Source organism: Anolis sagrei, chromosome 6 (assembly GCF_037176765.1).
Source record: "Anolis sagrei isolate rAnoSag1 chromosome 6, rAnoSag1.mat, whole genome shotgun sequence".
NCBI lineage: Eukaryota > Metazoa > Chordata > Lepidosauria > Squamata > Dactyloidae > Anolis > Anolis sagrei.
Genome location: NC_090026.1, coordinates 106143588 through 106160761, shown reverse-complemented (window position 1 = coordinate 106160761; position 17174 = coordinate 106143588). Strand labels below are relative to the sequence as shown.

The following is a 17174-nucleotide window of genomic DNA, read 5'->3' as shown; positions in this document are numbered from 1 at the left end:
TTTAATAATCCAGACACACCTTGAACAGCTTTGCTTGGTATGGTGGCCAGATTTCCTTCTCGGGATTTGCAGTCAGCACGTGCAGCAGTCCAGTTTTTCCTCTCTTCTTCATGAAAACCAAATATTTGGAAGCACTGGAAAAGAAAAACAACCTTCAAAATTATGGCAAATTATGTCAAGAGTCAAATCAATATTGGCACCATCCATCACGAAAGAATAATAGCATAACAGACGAATATTTATTAAATAAATATTAACAGCGTATTAATTTATATTAAAAGTCACTGCACATGGTGGAATATTTGAAAAGAGTGAGTTACTAGACTATTTTGTGTGACTATATTACCTTGTTATTAAACAAAAGCCAGCCTTCCGCACAGCCTCCAAGAGGTTCAGGTGATGTGGGAGCAACAGGCAAAACAACAGAACGGTTGTGTCTCTCACAGATGAAGCCATTCTTAGAACCACAGTTTATATCATTCCATAAACCTAAATAAAGACATATTTTATTAGCTGGTAAGTTTAAACCTCTCTTCTTTCACACAAAATAGAGCCAAAGTATTTCAAGTTTATGTCCTAGATGAAATAATAATAATAATAATAATAATAATAATAATAATAGCAGCAGCATCAACAAAACTATACAGGCATATAATCATGCTTATTTTCCACAATGTTGTTGGTCTTGTGCACCTTCAAGGCACACAAGGCAATCCTATTAAAGGATTTACTAGGGCTGTGAGTTTGTCACTTGCCATGGCCAAGCAAGGAATTGAACCCTGATCAGCAGAATTGTGGTCCACTACTCAAACCACTATGTGTGTCAATAATTGCAGGTTAAAATGAAGTAGAATTGGGTCAGATCAGTAGTTGTAAGGAAAATGCCAATGGCACCTGTTAAACATTGCCACAAGATGCATGCTAGAAGAGAGATGTCCTATAAAAATAATAAATGATTAGATCTATATGTGGCAAACTACTTTTAGTCTTTAATGTGTAAGATTATGTAGTCCTTTGTAAGCTCTCTCTTGCTTACACTGTTGTACAGGCAGGCTGGAACCATGTTGATACAATATACCAATACAGCTGGACTAGCATCACTTATAACTGTAGAGGAAAAAAGGATGCCAAGCTATCTTGGAAAGCTATCTTGCTCAGAGTAGAAAACCAAACCAGTCCATAATCCAGGAAATAATGCCTTGCTGCTCAGTGGAGGGAAGGATATTAGATGCAAAGATGAAGTTCTTAACTGAAGTTACTTAGCCACAGTATATTTCTACTAATCTAGCCGCTCCAGCCGCTGGTCTTTGTATTATCTCTTTGTTGTGATCATTGGCTTCTCCATTTTTCACCCAGTTGAAGTAGACCTTCTATCTATTTGTAATGTCCTTCTGTTTGTTTGTTCTTGTTACATGCTTAGTCATTATTCCAGTAACATATAACAACACTTGATTGGTCATATAATAATTCCAGTTACTTAATGTCCATTTTTATTTGTCTCTCCAACCTCTAGCAATCACTGTGTGAGCTGCTCTTATTGTTACTCTAAATAACTCCTGGCAATAGATTTTTATACTCGAATGTTTATTCATCCCTTGCTCCATTTCCACAAGCACACATATCAAAGGGATTACAATGGTGTACTTACCTGTGCTTGAATACAAAACCACACAATTTTCATCATCATTTGTGAAGTTGGGCTCATCAGGGGCCCAGGCTGTATATGTTACTAGAGATCCATCCAACCAGCTAAAGAAAATTACACAACAATATTAGATAGAACAACTTTAGTCTATTGTATCTACAGTATGTATTTGATGTTTCTTTGTACTTGCTCGTTTATCCAAGAAAGGTTTAGTTTTTGGATTTGAAGATTTAGCTCTTAAATTCACATGTGCCACTCATAAATTAAATAAACTGAGAATAATGAAATGTCCTACTTGATGTATGTAGGGTATTATTTAGGTAGGATTAGTATTTTTCCTATATGATATTATTTAACAGCTCCTTTGTGGCTTATCCAAAGTTATGACCACTTGTTAATTTCATTGTTATTGTGTTACATGTTATAGCGCATTAAGAAATTAAGCAAGACCACCTTGGACCTGCTCTGGTGACTACCCAGTTGTCCGCTCATTTATACAATTCTTCCCATGCAATCTGTTGTGGAGGGACTAGCCTTTTCTCTCATTTGCTAGATTACAGTATGTTATTTTAGTCAAATAATTTCTAGACATTATTTTTTTCTTGAAAACTCACCACAGACTTTCCAATTGTGGAAAGAAAATTGGAAGAGAAAGGAAAAAAATTGGGAACACACCATGTTCCTGTTCCAACTATATTACCCTCCACTTTATTTCTAGGTGCATTTTCCTGGAAATAAAATTGGAGGGGCCTTAAGAGCATAATTCAGAAGACTTTCAATGAGGATAGTGCAGGAAAGGGCAAACTAAGGCCCAGGGGCCGGATGCGGCCTCCTGGGTGCTTACCTCAGGCCCTCCCTATTTTCCCTGTCCTCTTGCCATAAGGACACATTAGCTCGCTGCGTCCTTATGCCAAAAAGACAAGGAAGGAAGGCACACAGCAGCTGAGAGTCCTCTGGAACACTCTGAGCCACTGCATGTCTCACCTCCTCCCAGAATAACAATGGTGTGAGCAACCTCAATCTTATGCCAGGAGGGTAGCTCGAGGAAGGCACGTGGCAGCTTAGAGCCCTCCAGAACACTCCTAGCCACCAACTGTCTTGCCCACGTTCTGGCATAATGCCAAGAAGACAGCCCAAGGTTGTGTAGTCCTTTGCAACCAACGAAACAACAATGTATGGTGTTACGAGTTAATGAAGAATCTACTTTAATATAGAAGTCGTTATTTGGAAGCTGGATTTTTTTTACTACCACTGGTATTGGACTCAAGACCTTTTGCAGCTTCAGGACTTATTAGGACTGGTTGTTTCTATATGCTTTTCTTTATGTCTGTTACTTATTTTGTGAATAGTATAGCCTTAGTTGAATTATAATATGAGAATTGTACTTTTACTACTGTGAATTTTGAAGTATTTTCGACATAGTAATACATGAAGTAACCTAGTCTGAGGCAGGGTTCAGCATGCAAACGTCCCCCATCTTTCCCAGGCCAGCCCTCCTGGCCTGGCCCGAAATATGACCCTAAAGCAAAAAAGTTTGCCCATCCCTAGGATAGAACTACTAGTGAATCCTGTTCTATTTCCTAACAGCTTTGTGTTACAGTTTTATATAAAGATCTTTTCATTTAAAAAAATTAAAGAGAAATTGAGTTAAATCTAAGTATTGTTCACTTACACAAATTTTCCATCTAGACCCACAATTAAGCCAATATAAGAATTATGTTCCTTTCCATGGAAGGCATTCTAAAATGTACAAAAGAAGAGAAAATAAATATAGCAGGAAACTTATCATCATCATCATCATCATCATGTTTTAATATTATATAGCGATCACTATAATATGTATTTCTTACATATTTCCACAGAAACCTTCTTTCATCATCATTCTCAATGACTGTGAGACGACCACCATGCTTCTTGCAGAATTCTTGGGCCTTTTCTGCAGGCAAAGTGATATTACTGAAATAATACTCATTGCTTTCATAAGCAATCCAGCCATCTTCAATGGTTTTGTAAAGGTAGTCTGCAAAAGAAAATAAGAAATTACATGAATATATTGCTATTGTAAGTTTTCAGTACAGGTTGCATACATTATAAAATTTGTATATGAAATAATCCAACATACCAAAAGTATCAGTTGGTTCCTTTTTAAATGGTGCACCTGAAAAATCAAATAATTATTAGTTATAAAATAACCAAGTTCAATCTATATCATTTTACAAACATTAATTAATTAAATAGCAGTAAAGCTTCCAATGTTTAATATTTTTATAATACACTGTACATACAAATGGTATGATGAGAGTCCTAGTGGTTTTGGTGTTAGACAAAGACTCTGGATAGATACCAGGATTCAAATTCCTGTTCAGATATGGAAACTCACTGGGTGATTTTCTAGAACCATAGAGTTCGAAGAGACCACAAGGGCCATCCTGTTCAGCAACACACACTCAAAACACTCCTGACAGATGACCATCCAGTCTTAAAAATTTTCAGAAGAGGAGTCTCCACCATGTTGCAAGGCAACATATTACACCACCAAACAGCTTTGACCATCAGGAAATTCTTGGGCAAGTCTTGGAGGTAGGCAATAACAAACCCTCTCTGAACCATTCTTACCAGGAAACCTCAGGAAAGGTTCACCTGAAAGTCACCATCGGTCATAAGTTGAAGATACATAACATAAATTGAAGATACAATGCTTTCAGTGTACTAAAGTAGGAAATGTACTACAGTTTATTATGTGACATGATATAAAATTTAAGAATTTGATCTCTGACCTATTTTGTAATGCAGATTATATGGAGTTGATGTTGAACAATTTTTCAACTCTTCTCTGAAAAGATCATGGGATATTAAAATCCTTGCAAAGGAAGCTCTTAATTTTTGTTTAAAAAACAACAGAGCACGTATTTGTCTTACCCCTTTTTATTTGGCAAATCCACTTCTTCAAAGAGTCACACGGGACAGTTGTCCAATATCCATAAGTACGTATTATTTTGCAACCTGGTTTGTTATTTCGGGAAAGTGATGACCAGTCAGTTCCCTTTTGATAGTCTACCTATAGATTAAGAAGTTAAATTCTGTTTCATATTTTCTAAAACCACCAGCAGTAACACTTGGGAAAGAGATATACTTACAGTAATATATGTCTCATCCACGTGTACATCATAATCTGGGGCTGATCTGGAGCAGAAATGCTCCATACCAGCCCTGGAATTCACAGATCTGTTCACACACTCTGCTCTTGACCCACCATAGTGCTGCAAGTGGGATTTAGACAGGCCAGTCAATCAAAAAATGATTTGGTTCCATTTGGTGATCGCTAGAGGTGTGCAATTCGGCCAAAATATATGCTGTTTTGGGGTCCATTTGGGGTCAATTTTCCCCCATTCTGTTTACCAGAAAGTTACTCAAATTGGGAGGGTTGTTGCCGTTTTCATTCGGCAAAGATTTGGCCCATTGGCTACAATTGGAAACTTTAAAGTCTCAATCCTCAGCCATTTAAAGGCCTATCTGCATGAAACCTACCTGAGTTTTATACCCTATTTACAACTGCAGGCCTGCCACATTTCAAAACAATACACCAATTTCCTGATTTTTTATGATTATTTTAAGTTTTTTCCATAACATTTTTTTCAAAAATAAAACAAACTGCAAGAGAGGGTTCTGAGAATTGTAGTCACTGTTTGTGTCCATTCTCAGCCAATCAGAGCATAGACACAATCAGGCTATTTATTGGCTGAGAAACAGAAACTTTAACTCCCATCATGCTCCGAAAGGAACTCAGAGACTTTACAATGCCCGTCCCATGCAAGTGCTGCTGGGAAAATGAGTTCCCAGCAGGGCTCTCTCTGGAGGAGGAGCCTAGGGGAACTTTCCAAAAAGAAATTGATGGATGCTGCTGCTGCCAGGGGAGGGAGAAAAATACGCTGCAATAATCTCATCTTTTCCAGGAGCCCTGCAGCAGACCCCTGCCTCAGGTATATTGCAGATTTAACTCATCCTCTCCAGTAGCCGATAAAATCTGGCTCTCTTTATCCGTTTTGCCAAGTTTTTAGGTTCCCTCTTCCTAGTTCTGTTTTCAGAGATTATATGAAATGGACCACCAAATATTACAAATAATTTTTGGTCAAACTGATTTGGACCCAAGCCTAATGGTCACCATTAACTGAGGTCCTGACAGGTGTATTTGCTGACACCAGCAAAGCTGCCCATGTGATCAGGGAGAAAGTATTAAAATGATTTCAGGACATAATCCTGAAAAGATCTATATGTGACTTTCAGTACACTTCTACTCTCAGCACCCCATCTGTGTAAATAAATACTGTATTTTTGGTCCTACTTTAAGCCACACATGTACTCATAGTTAATATTCCATGGTTTCTTCACATCATACACCATTAAGTCAGGCACCAAGGTGGCAAAGCAAAAAACAAAGGGGGAAATGCATAGCTCTTTAATGTTAGCTTCTTTCCAACAAGCACCTCTTTTTTGTATATCCATGGATTACTAGATCTTTCCAGTTCACTTTTTTAGCAGCTCTGGTATTTCTCATCCCATATTTCTATTGACATTTTAATACCAATATGGGAAGTCTTTGTTTGGCATCTAATATTTATTTATTTATTTCGTATCAAAAGCATTGCATAAATTAGTATAAAACTGATAAAAATAGAAGGTGTGCAGGCGGCTAAATATCTTTTGACCAAAAACAGGCAACAACGTCTAAGATAATGAACACTCACTGAGAAATGTTTCTAAAATCAAGCACCCGCTGATAGTAATGTTCTCCTATAAGAGGCACAATGGAAACTTTGGAGGGTGGTCTAGAGTATGATCTCAGTTTGTGAGAACAAAAGCAAGATCTAACAGGACAGCATCCCAATGCATCCCAAAGGGCCAATACAGAGAATCCCTCTTTCATGAATGTGAAAAAGGCATTGTAAAATGATAGTGTTCTTGGCCCTCTTAAAACTAGATGTAATAGTTCCGTGCAAGTTAACAGTCTTTGAATCTTTGTTTTCTGTATTTTAATATATGCATTTTAATGGTAGAGGTGGGTAACAATTATTATTATTATTATTATTATTATTATTATTATTATGTTCTTGTTGTTGTTCATGTTAAAATTGAAGCTCTGTAAATAATTTTACAGATTGAAATAAGTATTTGATGCTAATGATTAATTGTGTGGGCTCTTCCTTTTCCGTTTTCCAATCCAACATTAACACTGTTGGATTAATAATAACTATAGCACCAATATACCAGTAGTAACTAGGCCTGGGTAACAATGGAAAAATTTGTTTCTAAAATCGATTCGTTTTTTGGGGGGTTTTGCGTTTCGTTATTTAAAATAATTACAAAATTTTCCTTTTAATAAGTTCGATATTTACAAAATTTCGTAAATGTGAAAAAAATACAAAACATTAACGAATCGATTTCTGAAACAATAACGAATCGATTCGTTAATGGCGGACGCGACCGCGAAATACGCTAAAAAACCTCCAAAAACTTCTGAAGCTTCCCTCTCCCTCTGTTGTTGACTGTTGGTGTGATATTATAATTTTTTTTCACTAATTAAACAAAAAACAACCATAAAACTTGCCCCAGACATGCGGAAATAATAACGAAACGACCTCAAAACAATAACGAAACGAATACAATAACGAAATACGAAGCATTTACAAAACTATTTAAAAATTCGTTTTTTTAAAAAATTGCTCCAGAATGGTTCGTTATCGTTTTGTAATTAAAAAAATTAACGAATTATTAACGAATTACGAATTAACGAAATGAAACCGCCCAGCCCTAGTAGTAACACTTTACTTACAGGAGATTCATCAGTCCAAGCCAATCCTTTCTCAGGATCTAAAGTATTTAAACCAATCCAGCAATCATCTCTGTGCCTCCTAAAAATATAAACAAAAAAAGACTGAAACATCCCCCAAAACGTATGTATCCTTTAAGAGCTAATAATAGATATGGTGATTACTTGAAAGCTAAGTAAATACATTAATATTGATGAACAAATGGTATAATAATGATTTTTTATCAGAGTTAAAAATTCCATTGTAAGTTGATCAAATTGATATCTCTGTACATTAACTCATTGCTTGCTTTGTCGAAGCACAGGTTGCAAACCTCACTTAAATTTTCTCTTATCTGCTTTTGGAAACTTCAGTCCTGCTAAGAGTGTATACATGCAACCCCTCCTAATTATAAAATGTTATGTGGGGCCATTATATAGTCCTAAATGGAATATAATCTAGATTTGCATACGTGGTAACATAGGAGGCACCATACACATTATCTCTGGCACATCCAGTTGTATGCTAGAAAAACACTGTCTGTCAACCTTTGCAGCCCGAAAGACAGTTCCATCTGTCAGGTAGGAAATTTAGGTACCGCTTAAGCGGAGAGGCAAATTTAACTAATTTATGAAGCCATAAAAATCTCCAGCAAACATGCAAAGAATGAGGAAGTACTTCATTAGTGTCACAAATGTTGGTGAAGGAAAAGCTCCCCTGGTGGACAAAATACACTCAAGAAAAGCTGGAATGTTAAATTGCCTCTGTGTCTGTCTATATATGTTGTGTGTCTTTGGCACTGAATGTTTCCATGTATACATATACTGTAATCTGCCCTGAGTCCCCTGCGGGGTGAGAAGGGTGGAATAGAAGTACTGTAAATAAATAAATAAATAAATAAATAAAAATGTGTAATGTATTTTGTAATGATACGCGCATATCCAAGTAAGGTGGCCTTTTGCAGTTGACAGATCGTGATTATTATTATTATTATTATTATTATTATTATATCCACCTTTTGATATGGATCAAGGTGAGAACAGCAAAACGTTAAAATACAACATGAACTATTATTTAAAAACACTTCTTCTTCTTTGAAAGTTTGAGTTTCCCTAAAAAATTTCATCATCATCATGCAGCCAATTCTATTATCTCAACAATCAGATAGTGTACTTTTATCTTCAGCTGTAACCCTAACTACCTTTTCTTGAGAAAAGCAGCACTGAATGCATTAGGACATATTATGGAACCAATATGCACACTGTTGTGCTGCTTGTATATAAGGCTAACTCATGAATTCTGAGAAATCTTGGGACAGAACTCCTTTTAATGTTCAGACAATGAAAAGAAATAAGCGTTTTGTGAAACTCACGTTACTATCAGTTGTTCTGCATCATTATGAATAGAAGCCAAATCTCCTCCAATTTCTCTACAAAAATCTCTTGCTTCAAACCATGTTTTCTTACGGTGTTTTTCATCAAAGTTCTAAATGTATATAGCAAACAGAAAATTATAAGGACATTTTATCACTTCAAGTAAACAATATCCTTTAAGCCAGGGACAAATCTAATGCCTCTTTAATTGATCCACTCTGAATACGGACATTTCTAAACTGCCCAATCTTCATCTCAATAAAATCTTGCAGCTGGTAAAACACTTCTAAATTCCAGGTTTCCATCTTTGCTTCACTGTATGTAGAAGGAATAACTTTGCATCAAAAAAATCTGTACACTTACTTTGAAGCACACATTCCTAATTGGGCTTGGGGTCCATCCATCTAGACATGGCGGTGGGACAGTTACTGGTGGGACAGGAGGGGGTGTCACACCTTCTGCCCATTGTTTGCAGATGAAAGCTGCCTTCTCCTTGCAGTCCACAACATCCCATAATCCAGCTGCCGTTCCTGTTCTCATGGCCACGCAACCAGGACGTTGCCCTTTTGGGGATACAAGACAGGAACCAGTTACATTGAAGTTGTCTTCATATAAATACCACTTGCCTCTACCCCAAAATAATAGAAAGACTTTCCACAATCATATTTCATCTCTGAAGCCCTTTGGAGTACATACCAGGCATTTCTGAATTCCAATGGCTGAACAAATTTTTGTCTCCATTGGTCCAATTGAATGTCCCTGGTTGCTCTACATCTGAGAGGCCTATCCAAAAATATCTTTCAGAATGCAGTCCAATTAGACTAGTCAAATAGGCCTGTTCATACCTGGAGAGAGGAACAAGAAACGTTTGTGTTAAAACAACACTAATTTTATTGACCTCTTTGATTGTTGGACCAAACTGGATATTTAGCATGGTCCAGTTCTCATATGTTCAGAATGCATACCCTGGTATATTCATGAAGCACAACAGTAAAAGGCGAGTTCCTATGCCTCCAGATCACTAAGCAATCTCTTTATTGATGGACTAATAGAGATTAGCTTGATATAGAATTTTACATGTCAGATATTGCTATTCTTTTATCAATATCAAAATGTATTTACTTTGACCCTTTTCTCTTATAGTAAAGCTTTCTTTTATTTACCTGTCCTCCACTGAAGTCAGAAATCCCTTCGTTGCTTCACAGAACGTCTTTGCTTCTGAAAAAGTTTTAGTGGTCTGTCCTATGAAGTAGCAATATGAGCCATGCCTTTTCCAGCCCTACCCATGGAAAAGAACCATTAGTCACTACATTACTACTACATTAACATAGTCCTAGTTTCATTTCAAATATTGCATAATCATACCAATGTCTGCAGGAACTGACCAAAAATGGACATCATGATGGACCACAGGGACTGCACAGAGTTTTGTCTTTTGTCCTCCAAAGCACATTAGCGACGTAAAAGTCATGGCTTGGACATCTCTTTACAATTAACACTGATGTAATGCTCCTTTATACCTATGTATGTACAATGCTTTTTTGAATGGTGAAAAGTACCAATTGGAAGACAAATTGGTACAAGGAATGGTACAAGGAATATGAGACTGGCTATGATTCCACTAAGAGACGAAGCGGATTTTTGTGTAGTCTGTAATTGTTGTATAGTTATATGTTGTTGATACTGGCCTTTTGTAATTGTCTTTTATGTGTACTGTACACCGCCATGAGTCGCCCGTATGGGCTGAGAATGGCGGTTAATAAGTGCATCAAATAAATAAATAAATAAATAAAACACATCTGCATCACTGAAAATGTTCCTTCTCAATGGTTCTAGTCTCTGGAATGTCAATTCACAAAAGCCCCAGCTTGGCCAACTGTTGGGAATTTTGAGAGGTACAGCCCAAAATATCAAAGGTTGGGAAGAATGGCTCCAAACCACTGCCTCTTAATCTGTGAGTCCTGAGTCCCATAAGAGAAAATGAGGGTGGTAAAACATTTGGGAACAGTAAAAGGTTATGTTTGAGATATTTAAAAGACTCTGTTAGCAACAACGTGCAGTGTTTACTGGGGAGTGGACTTTGTAGCAGAAATGTTTCAACTTTACTTCATAAAAAGGAAAATCAGCCTGTTTAGCAAGCCTTGCAAATGCTGGTTTATTATAAATACATGCTTGATTTTATAACTATTTTACATACCCATTTACCTGGGGTCACATAAAAAAAATCTCAGGTAGAAAGGAGTCGTGAGTGGCAAAAAATTAAGAAGCCCTCTTCTGGACAATAGTATTATCTTTTTTTATCCAGAAGGGAAAATATGAAAGAAGTGAGGAAATTGAGGGATAAAAGCTGAACATGTGGACCACGAACAGGGACATATCACTGAGAATAGAAAGAGAAGGCTGAGTGCACCCAGAAAGGAGAACTTTCACTACTCTGCACACTACAGAACTTCTGAATTACTGGATAAACTTCAATATGATCAGAAACTCTTAAAAATCATTTTCTTAAACATCTATACAATTTGCTGTAGACTTACTTTGGGGCAAGTTGGATCAACAGGTTCAGGTTCATCCACTAAAGTTAGCAACGGTTTACTTTTACAGATGTAGCCCAATTCTTCATCACAGAAATTATCTTTCCAGTATCCATTCTGAACATGAAAAAAACACGCATAAAATACCATAAGAAAGGGATATATTTTCTTGACACTCTTGGGAGTCAATATTTGAAAATGTTTATGCCAGTAAAAACTCAGTTTTTACATGAGTTGGAGAACTGCACAAAATGCTATGTCTATTATATATGTCCCTCCCTGAAATCCACAGCACAAATCAATCAGAAAAAAAGAGACTGATATCTTGGCAAGTGAGAGAAAAAAATCAAAAACACTATCAGTCATACCATCAGAGATCAGAAATCTTACTTGGCAACCCATCTGACTTCTCAGATTTTGTTGGACATTTCCTATCCACTTAGTTACTAAAAGCTTCTTTTCAGCTGTGGTTCCTCAAACTGGTTAATAAAGCTGTCTCTTGAAACATGACAGGGCTTATTATCCAAACAGGACTGGGATAAAACTGTTGACTTTCCCCATATGGCAAGAATATCAATAGCATGGTTAGAATCCTAAACAGAATTAGGTGTGTATAATGACCTCTTCAGATGCAGGGTGCCCCTATTTCTACACATTTTAAAAACAGTTAAAAGACGAGTCCCATGGAGCCCATTATATGACACAAGACTACTTCTAGCAGTTCCTCGTGGGACTCTGTCTCTAAACTGTTTTTAAAGTTTGCAAAGACAGGTGTTGGAGTTGGGAAGCTATCATCTTCAGAGCTCCCAATTTGCACATAAATTGCTAGAAGTGCTTATTTTAACATGGGATGGGAACGATCAGATTCCCTTCTGTTAGGTCATTGTAGTGACATCAAAGTGTGGGTGTTCCTGTGGGTGATCTCGAAATGTGCCTTGATACTTCTTTTCTCACCATTAATCCTCTTGCATGAAATGTTTACAATAATTATTTTAATATAATTTATTGTTCAGGATTTGTGCAATTCTGATATATTACCAGTTTACTGTAGCTATAGTAAGAAATTCGTATGGGCGGGAACTGCACTCACTCATGTGATTACTCAGAATATGGAGGATTACTGTTGAAATGGACAAAAGTACATTGCATGTGATGGAGTGAATATATTATCTATGTTCCTTATAACAGGACAGAACACTACAGTAAATAAGGTGATTCCCCCTGCCCCTCATGGGATGAGGTCCTTAGTCTATAATACTCTGGGATCTTGGATGTCCCTTAGTGATGGAGTCTCTATAAATTGAAGTAAGTCTGATGCCAAATAACAACAACAAAGTCTTTCTACTCGTATGGTTGTAAATAGATACATCTTATCTTGTACAAACTGGGCTACCAACAGAAGAAATTGTTACGTGGAATAATCAATTGTTAGCTAGCTATCTAAACCTAGTGTTCTTAAACTATAATCCATGGACTCCTTGTCTATGCATGCCATTTAGTTAGTCTTTAAAAAGTAAGGATTTTCTATTACTTTGTTATATTAATATATATTTTTTTCTGTGGAAGAGGTCCACAACTTTTCTCAGATTCTGAAAGGAGTTCATGATCCCAAAATAGGTTAAGAAACTGAACTTACTTCTGGACAATCTATCCTATAACACAAATGCAAGGGAAATACACCTCTGCCCAATAGATAGAGATGCCTTTTTTTTTTACCTCTCCACTCATGATAACACAGTCCTCTTGCACATTAGTTACATGTGTGGGTTCTCCTCGCTGCCACTTGGTAAATCTTACTGGAGTACCATCACTCCATTCAAAATACATTTCAGTCTTCTGGTCATTCAGTCCTATCCACAGAAGGTCTGTTGGGTCTAAGAACATAAATGCATGCTTTATATTGGTCTACAAGAGTCTGTTTCTTGAACAGAATTGTCTGATTAACAGTTTTATGAGTGTACAATTGCAAAAGTAGGAGACCATGAAAAACCATAATCCAGCTAACATTTTCATTGCAGGTTTTTAAATTTATTCTTTTAAAAATTGTACATAACCATAATTACCATGCTTTCTCCCCACTTTTTCATTCCCTTGCCCCACACCTACCACTTCCCTATTGACAACATAATCCCTTTGTTTCCTGTTACATGAGCCTTCTATCGATTCTATCAATTTATTTTTCCACCCCCAAGCTATTACTGCATGTGCTTCTCTAAACATAATCGTCATTAATTCTTGGCTTTGGTCCTTAACTCTTCTACCTCCCTATTAAAAATTGCATATTTATATCAAATTTTATTTTAGTATGTAATTCTACCTGGTTAAGAATTTGATTCCAGAATTTCACACTCCCACCATAGATGTGAGTACCATGCCCCCCGACTCCCACTATGCCAACATTTGGGATTTAATCCCTGAATCATATGTGCCAGCTGAATTAGTGTTCTATACCATTTCGTTATTATTTTCAATCCTAATTCCTTGTATTTTCTATTTTTATTTTATTCAAACTATTGATTATCTTATCTATTTTTTCTTTTCCTAGGCCCCTTCCTTTTCTCACTTGTTTTCCATTATTCTTCACATAGATTCCTTATCTTTTATCAATCTTCCATATATTTTATTAAGTCCCTTTTTGCCGCCAAATCTCTCTTACTACTTTCTTCCTTTTTAATGTGTTCCCAAATTCCTCTTAGTGTTAACCAATTTATCCCACCCCTAATGTTTCCAATTGTTTCTATTCCATTAATTCCTTATTTTCATTATATTAATCTTTGATTTTATTATATCCCATCTGTTTCAATTTTTTATGATGCTCTTTTACATTATTTGTAAGGATTCAATAGTCTCATTGACTCTTATTTGCTTCATTCTCTGTTCTGATCCACTTCTCTTGCTAACATTTTCATTGCAACTGGATTTTTAAAGTATTGTTACAATTTAGCAGCATTTAATTACCAATTTTTTGCCCTATAGATACTTATAGGAGAACATATGTGCCCTCCAATGCTCTTCCTGCCAATTAGGGAAGATAGGAAATACCCTGGAAATTTAGTATGTTTAGTATGTAATTAACAATTGTGGTTTCAAAAGTAAGCATTCAGGAGTCACACTTCTTTCAAATCCACTCAATAGTTTGTGGAACAGACTATTGATATAAATAATTATGACCATTAACAAGTTCATGTTCTTAGGTCAGGAGAGCAGCCCAAATATGTAAGGGCTTCAGTAAAATGTACTTGCTTCCAATTGTTTTTTTTAATTATATAAACACACAGAACTAGACATGAATGTAGCCAGAATGTTCTGGATATACATACTGTATCCAAGCTGAGAAATCGCAAAGCTGTATTCTTCAACATTGTGCATACTTATTAAATCTCCACCTGCCTTTCGACAGTACAGTAATGCATTCTTCCATGTCTTAAGATTTCTGTTAAGATGGTAACAATGGCCGGCATAGGCAACCCAGCCATCTAGACACTTAATTGGCTTTAAATCATCTAAAAAGAGAGCAATAATGAAATTTGCATTAAGAAAAGTGAATAACATGTTCTGTATGCAGTTCTCGAATACATTCTTCCATATATTGGAAATACATAATTGAAGTTTGAAGTAACACATTCTTTTTACATCCTGTTAAAAACTTTTGCAGTAATGGAATTTTCTATAGAATGTTTGACTGTTGGGATGATTGCTATATAATTTTTCCTTCTTTCTGAAGCTACTGTAGGATTTTGATACAAAATTGTGTACCTTTATTTCTTCGAAAATAAATTTGGAAGCAAATCTAAAATCCTATAAAATATGCATCAAGGAGAAACTATAACTGCATATATAGACTGTGCCTATGAATATTGCCCATATGAGTAGATTGCTTTGTAAGGTGGTAGTTTTAGGCAGACATGGGTCTAAAGAATTGCCAAATAATTTGTTCTATGTTAGCATAACATGACCTTGTCTATACACTTAATAAACAGAGCTAGCAACTATTTAGCTTCAGCTCCTGATTTTTTATTTAAGACTTCTACTTGTATCTTACAATTATTTTTCGGTTATATTTATATCTGACATAGCTTTCATAGTTAAACCTGCAAGGATCATACTTTAAATTGGAATCTCCCCTCTTATTAATCAGCCCACAAATCAATAAGACATCCACAACATATGCTTTCAAACTTCAAATTGCTCTGGGAACCTGACAGCGATAAGTACTGACAGACATTTCAAATAATACTGCAGTTCTTCTAGCAAATTCTTCCATTCCACACCACTCAGCCAATAGTTCCCCAAGTAGAGCAAATAAATAGTTACAGGTTGTAGGTATTAGTTACCACTATGATCAAAACCTAGCACAATCATGTGATCATTTTAATACATTGGAACCTTAATTATATCAGTGTAATATTTATACAGTTAAACATCAATTTCCATTTAATTGCCTACCTGCAGGCATAACTGGAACATCTAGTGAAGAGTTATCTTTTTTGCAAATGTATCCAAATTTCTCATCACATTTATTATTCACCCATCTACCATTATTTGACTTCATTGATCCACAAATCTTTTCAGATTCTGGAGATGGGCTGCCTTTTTTTCAAAAAAGGAAGGTGAAACAAAAGCTCTTATGTTAAATTTGTCACACTTGAAACAAGAAAATTAGTTCAAATCAATCCTATTTTATTATCTGTTAATGGTATTTAAATATGTAACATAAAGTCTATCAACCACAACATGGGGAAGCATGATAAATTCAATATGATGTTTCTAATGAATCAATTGCTTCTCTCACTTCAAGAATCCAAGACGTCATTTATATTGTCAATCAAAATGGTTTTGGTTTGTTCCTAATGTAAGAAAATACATTATATATCTGGGAGAATGTGTTTATTGATGTACTACATTATATGCAGTGTTATGATTATAAGAAAACAACCAATAGTTGTATTAAATTCTTTCTCCGAAGCCTATTTTTAAGTTGAACTTTCTTTGATCACAAAAATTGGGTTTTCATATGTTCTGACTTCCATTAAATTCCTTCTAACGATTAAATGGTGAAGGTTTTTTAATATTCAAACACTGCATTTACTTACCTGGAGCCCAGTTTAAATATCTGAAAGGTTTGTTGCCTGCCCATTCCCATCCACTTTCAAAATCAAGGTTGTGAAGGCCTATCCAGAAGTCGGTGTCAAGAGAACTTGTCAATCCTAACAAAGGAAAAGAAAATGACTTGTATTTAACATAGCTAGGGCTTTTGCAGTTGTGAAGCTTATAATGGTTTTACCTAAGATTCTGTAATGGACAGAGAAGGTCACAAGCTATAAGTGTCATGTCACAAGTCAGCGTCATACTAAGGAAACCATATTTTTATATTTTAGCAGTGTAGAGAAAGCCCACAAAGTTACAGGCTGATAGTCTGCCTTGTCCCCCACCCCCAAGACATTTGTTCCATGGAGAGCATCATCAGGCCATGAGCTTGATGGTCAAGAGGGATGTCATAAACCTTCATTGCCAATTTGTGTGGTTTATCGTTGGTGTTCATAATCCAACACAGCATTGGATAGACTTTTCCATCTTTGTCCTTTATATCTACTTGGGCACATAAAGAGGCATGAAAACAGACTGTTCTATATTATCTGGTCAACAAACCTGAGGGCCAATGATATGCTGGATTAGGCTGCATTTATTGAGGTCATCATCACATAGAAACATTGGGTAATTGTGAGAGAGAATTGCCCGATGGAGACAATGAATTTATTAGAATTGTCAATGTTTGAGATGATTTAAAGATAAGGGATTATTTTTAAAACATACA

The 17174-nt window shown here is 36.0% G+C and overlaps 1 protein-coding gene across 1 annotated transcript in view; it reads right to left on the bottom strand.

Annotated features, from left to right (window-relative positions):
* LOC132778895 (macrophage mannose receptor 1-like) overlaps window positions 1-17174 on the bottom strand; it is a 41894-nt gene that overhangs the window by 17118 nt on the left and 7602 nt on the right. Inside the window, exons 5-21 of the mRNA XM_060782353.2 lie at window positions 16453-16566; window positions 15806-15949; window positions 14680-14862; window positions 13076-13233; window positions 11363-11476; window positions 9989-10104; window positions 9522-9670; window positions 9189-9388; window positions 8825-8937; window positions 7476-7554; window positions 4565-4703; window positions 3768-3803; window positions 3496-3665; window positions 3318-3385; window positions 1649-1749; window positions 347-489; window positions 20-134 (exon numbers count right to left, since the gene is read on the bottom strand). Coding sequence (XP_060638336.2) covers window positions 20-134; window positions 347-489; window positions 1649-1749; window positions 3318-3385; window positions 3496-3665; window positions 3768-3803; window positions 4565-4703; window positions 7476-7554; window positions 8825-8937; window positions 9189-9388; window positions 9522-9670; window positions 9989-10104; window positions 11363-11476; window positions 13076-13233; window positions 14680-14862; window positions 15806-15949; window positions 16453-16566 — 2142 coding nt within the window. The remainder of the gene's footprint in view (window positions 1-19; window positions 135-346; window positions 490-1648; window positions 1750-3317; window positions 3386-3495; window positions 3666-3767; window positions 3804-4564; window positions 4704-7475; window positions 7555-8824; window positions 8938-9188; window positions 9389-9521; window positions 9671-9988; window positions 10105-11362; window positions 11477-13075; window positions 13234-14679; window positions 14863-15805; window positions 15950-16452; window positions 16567-17174) is intronic.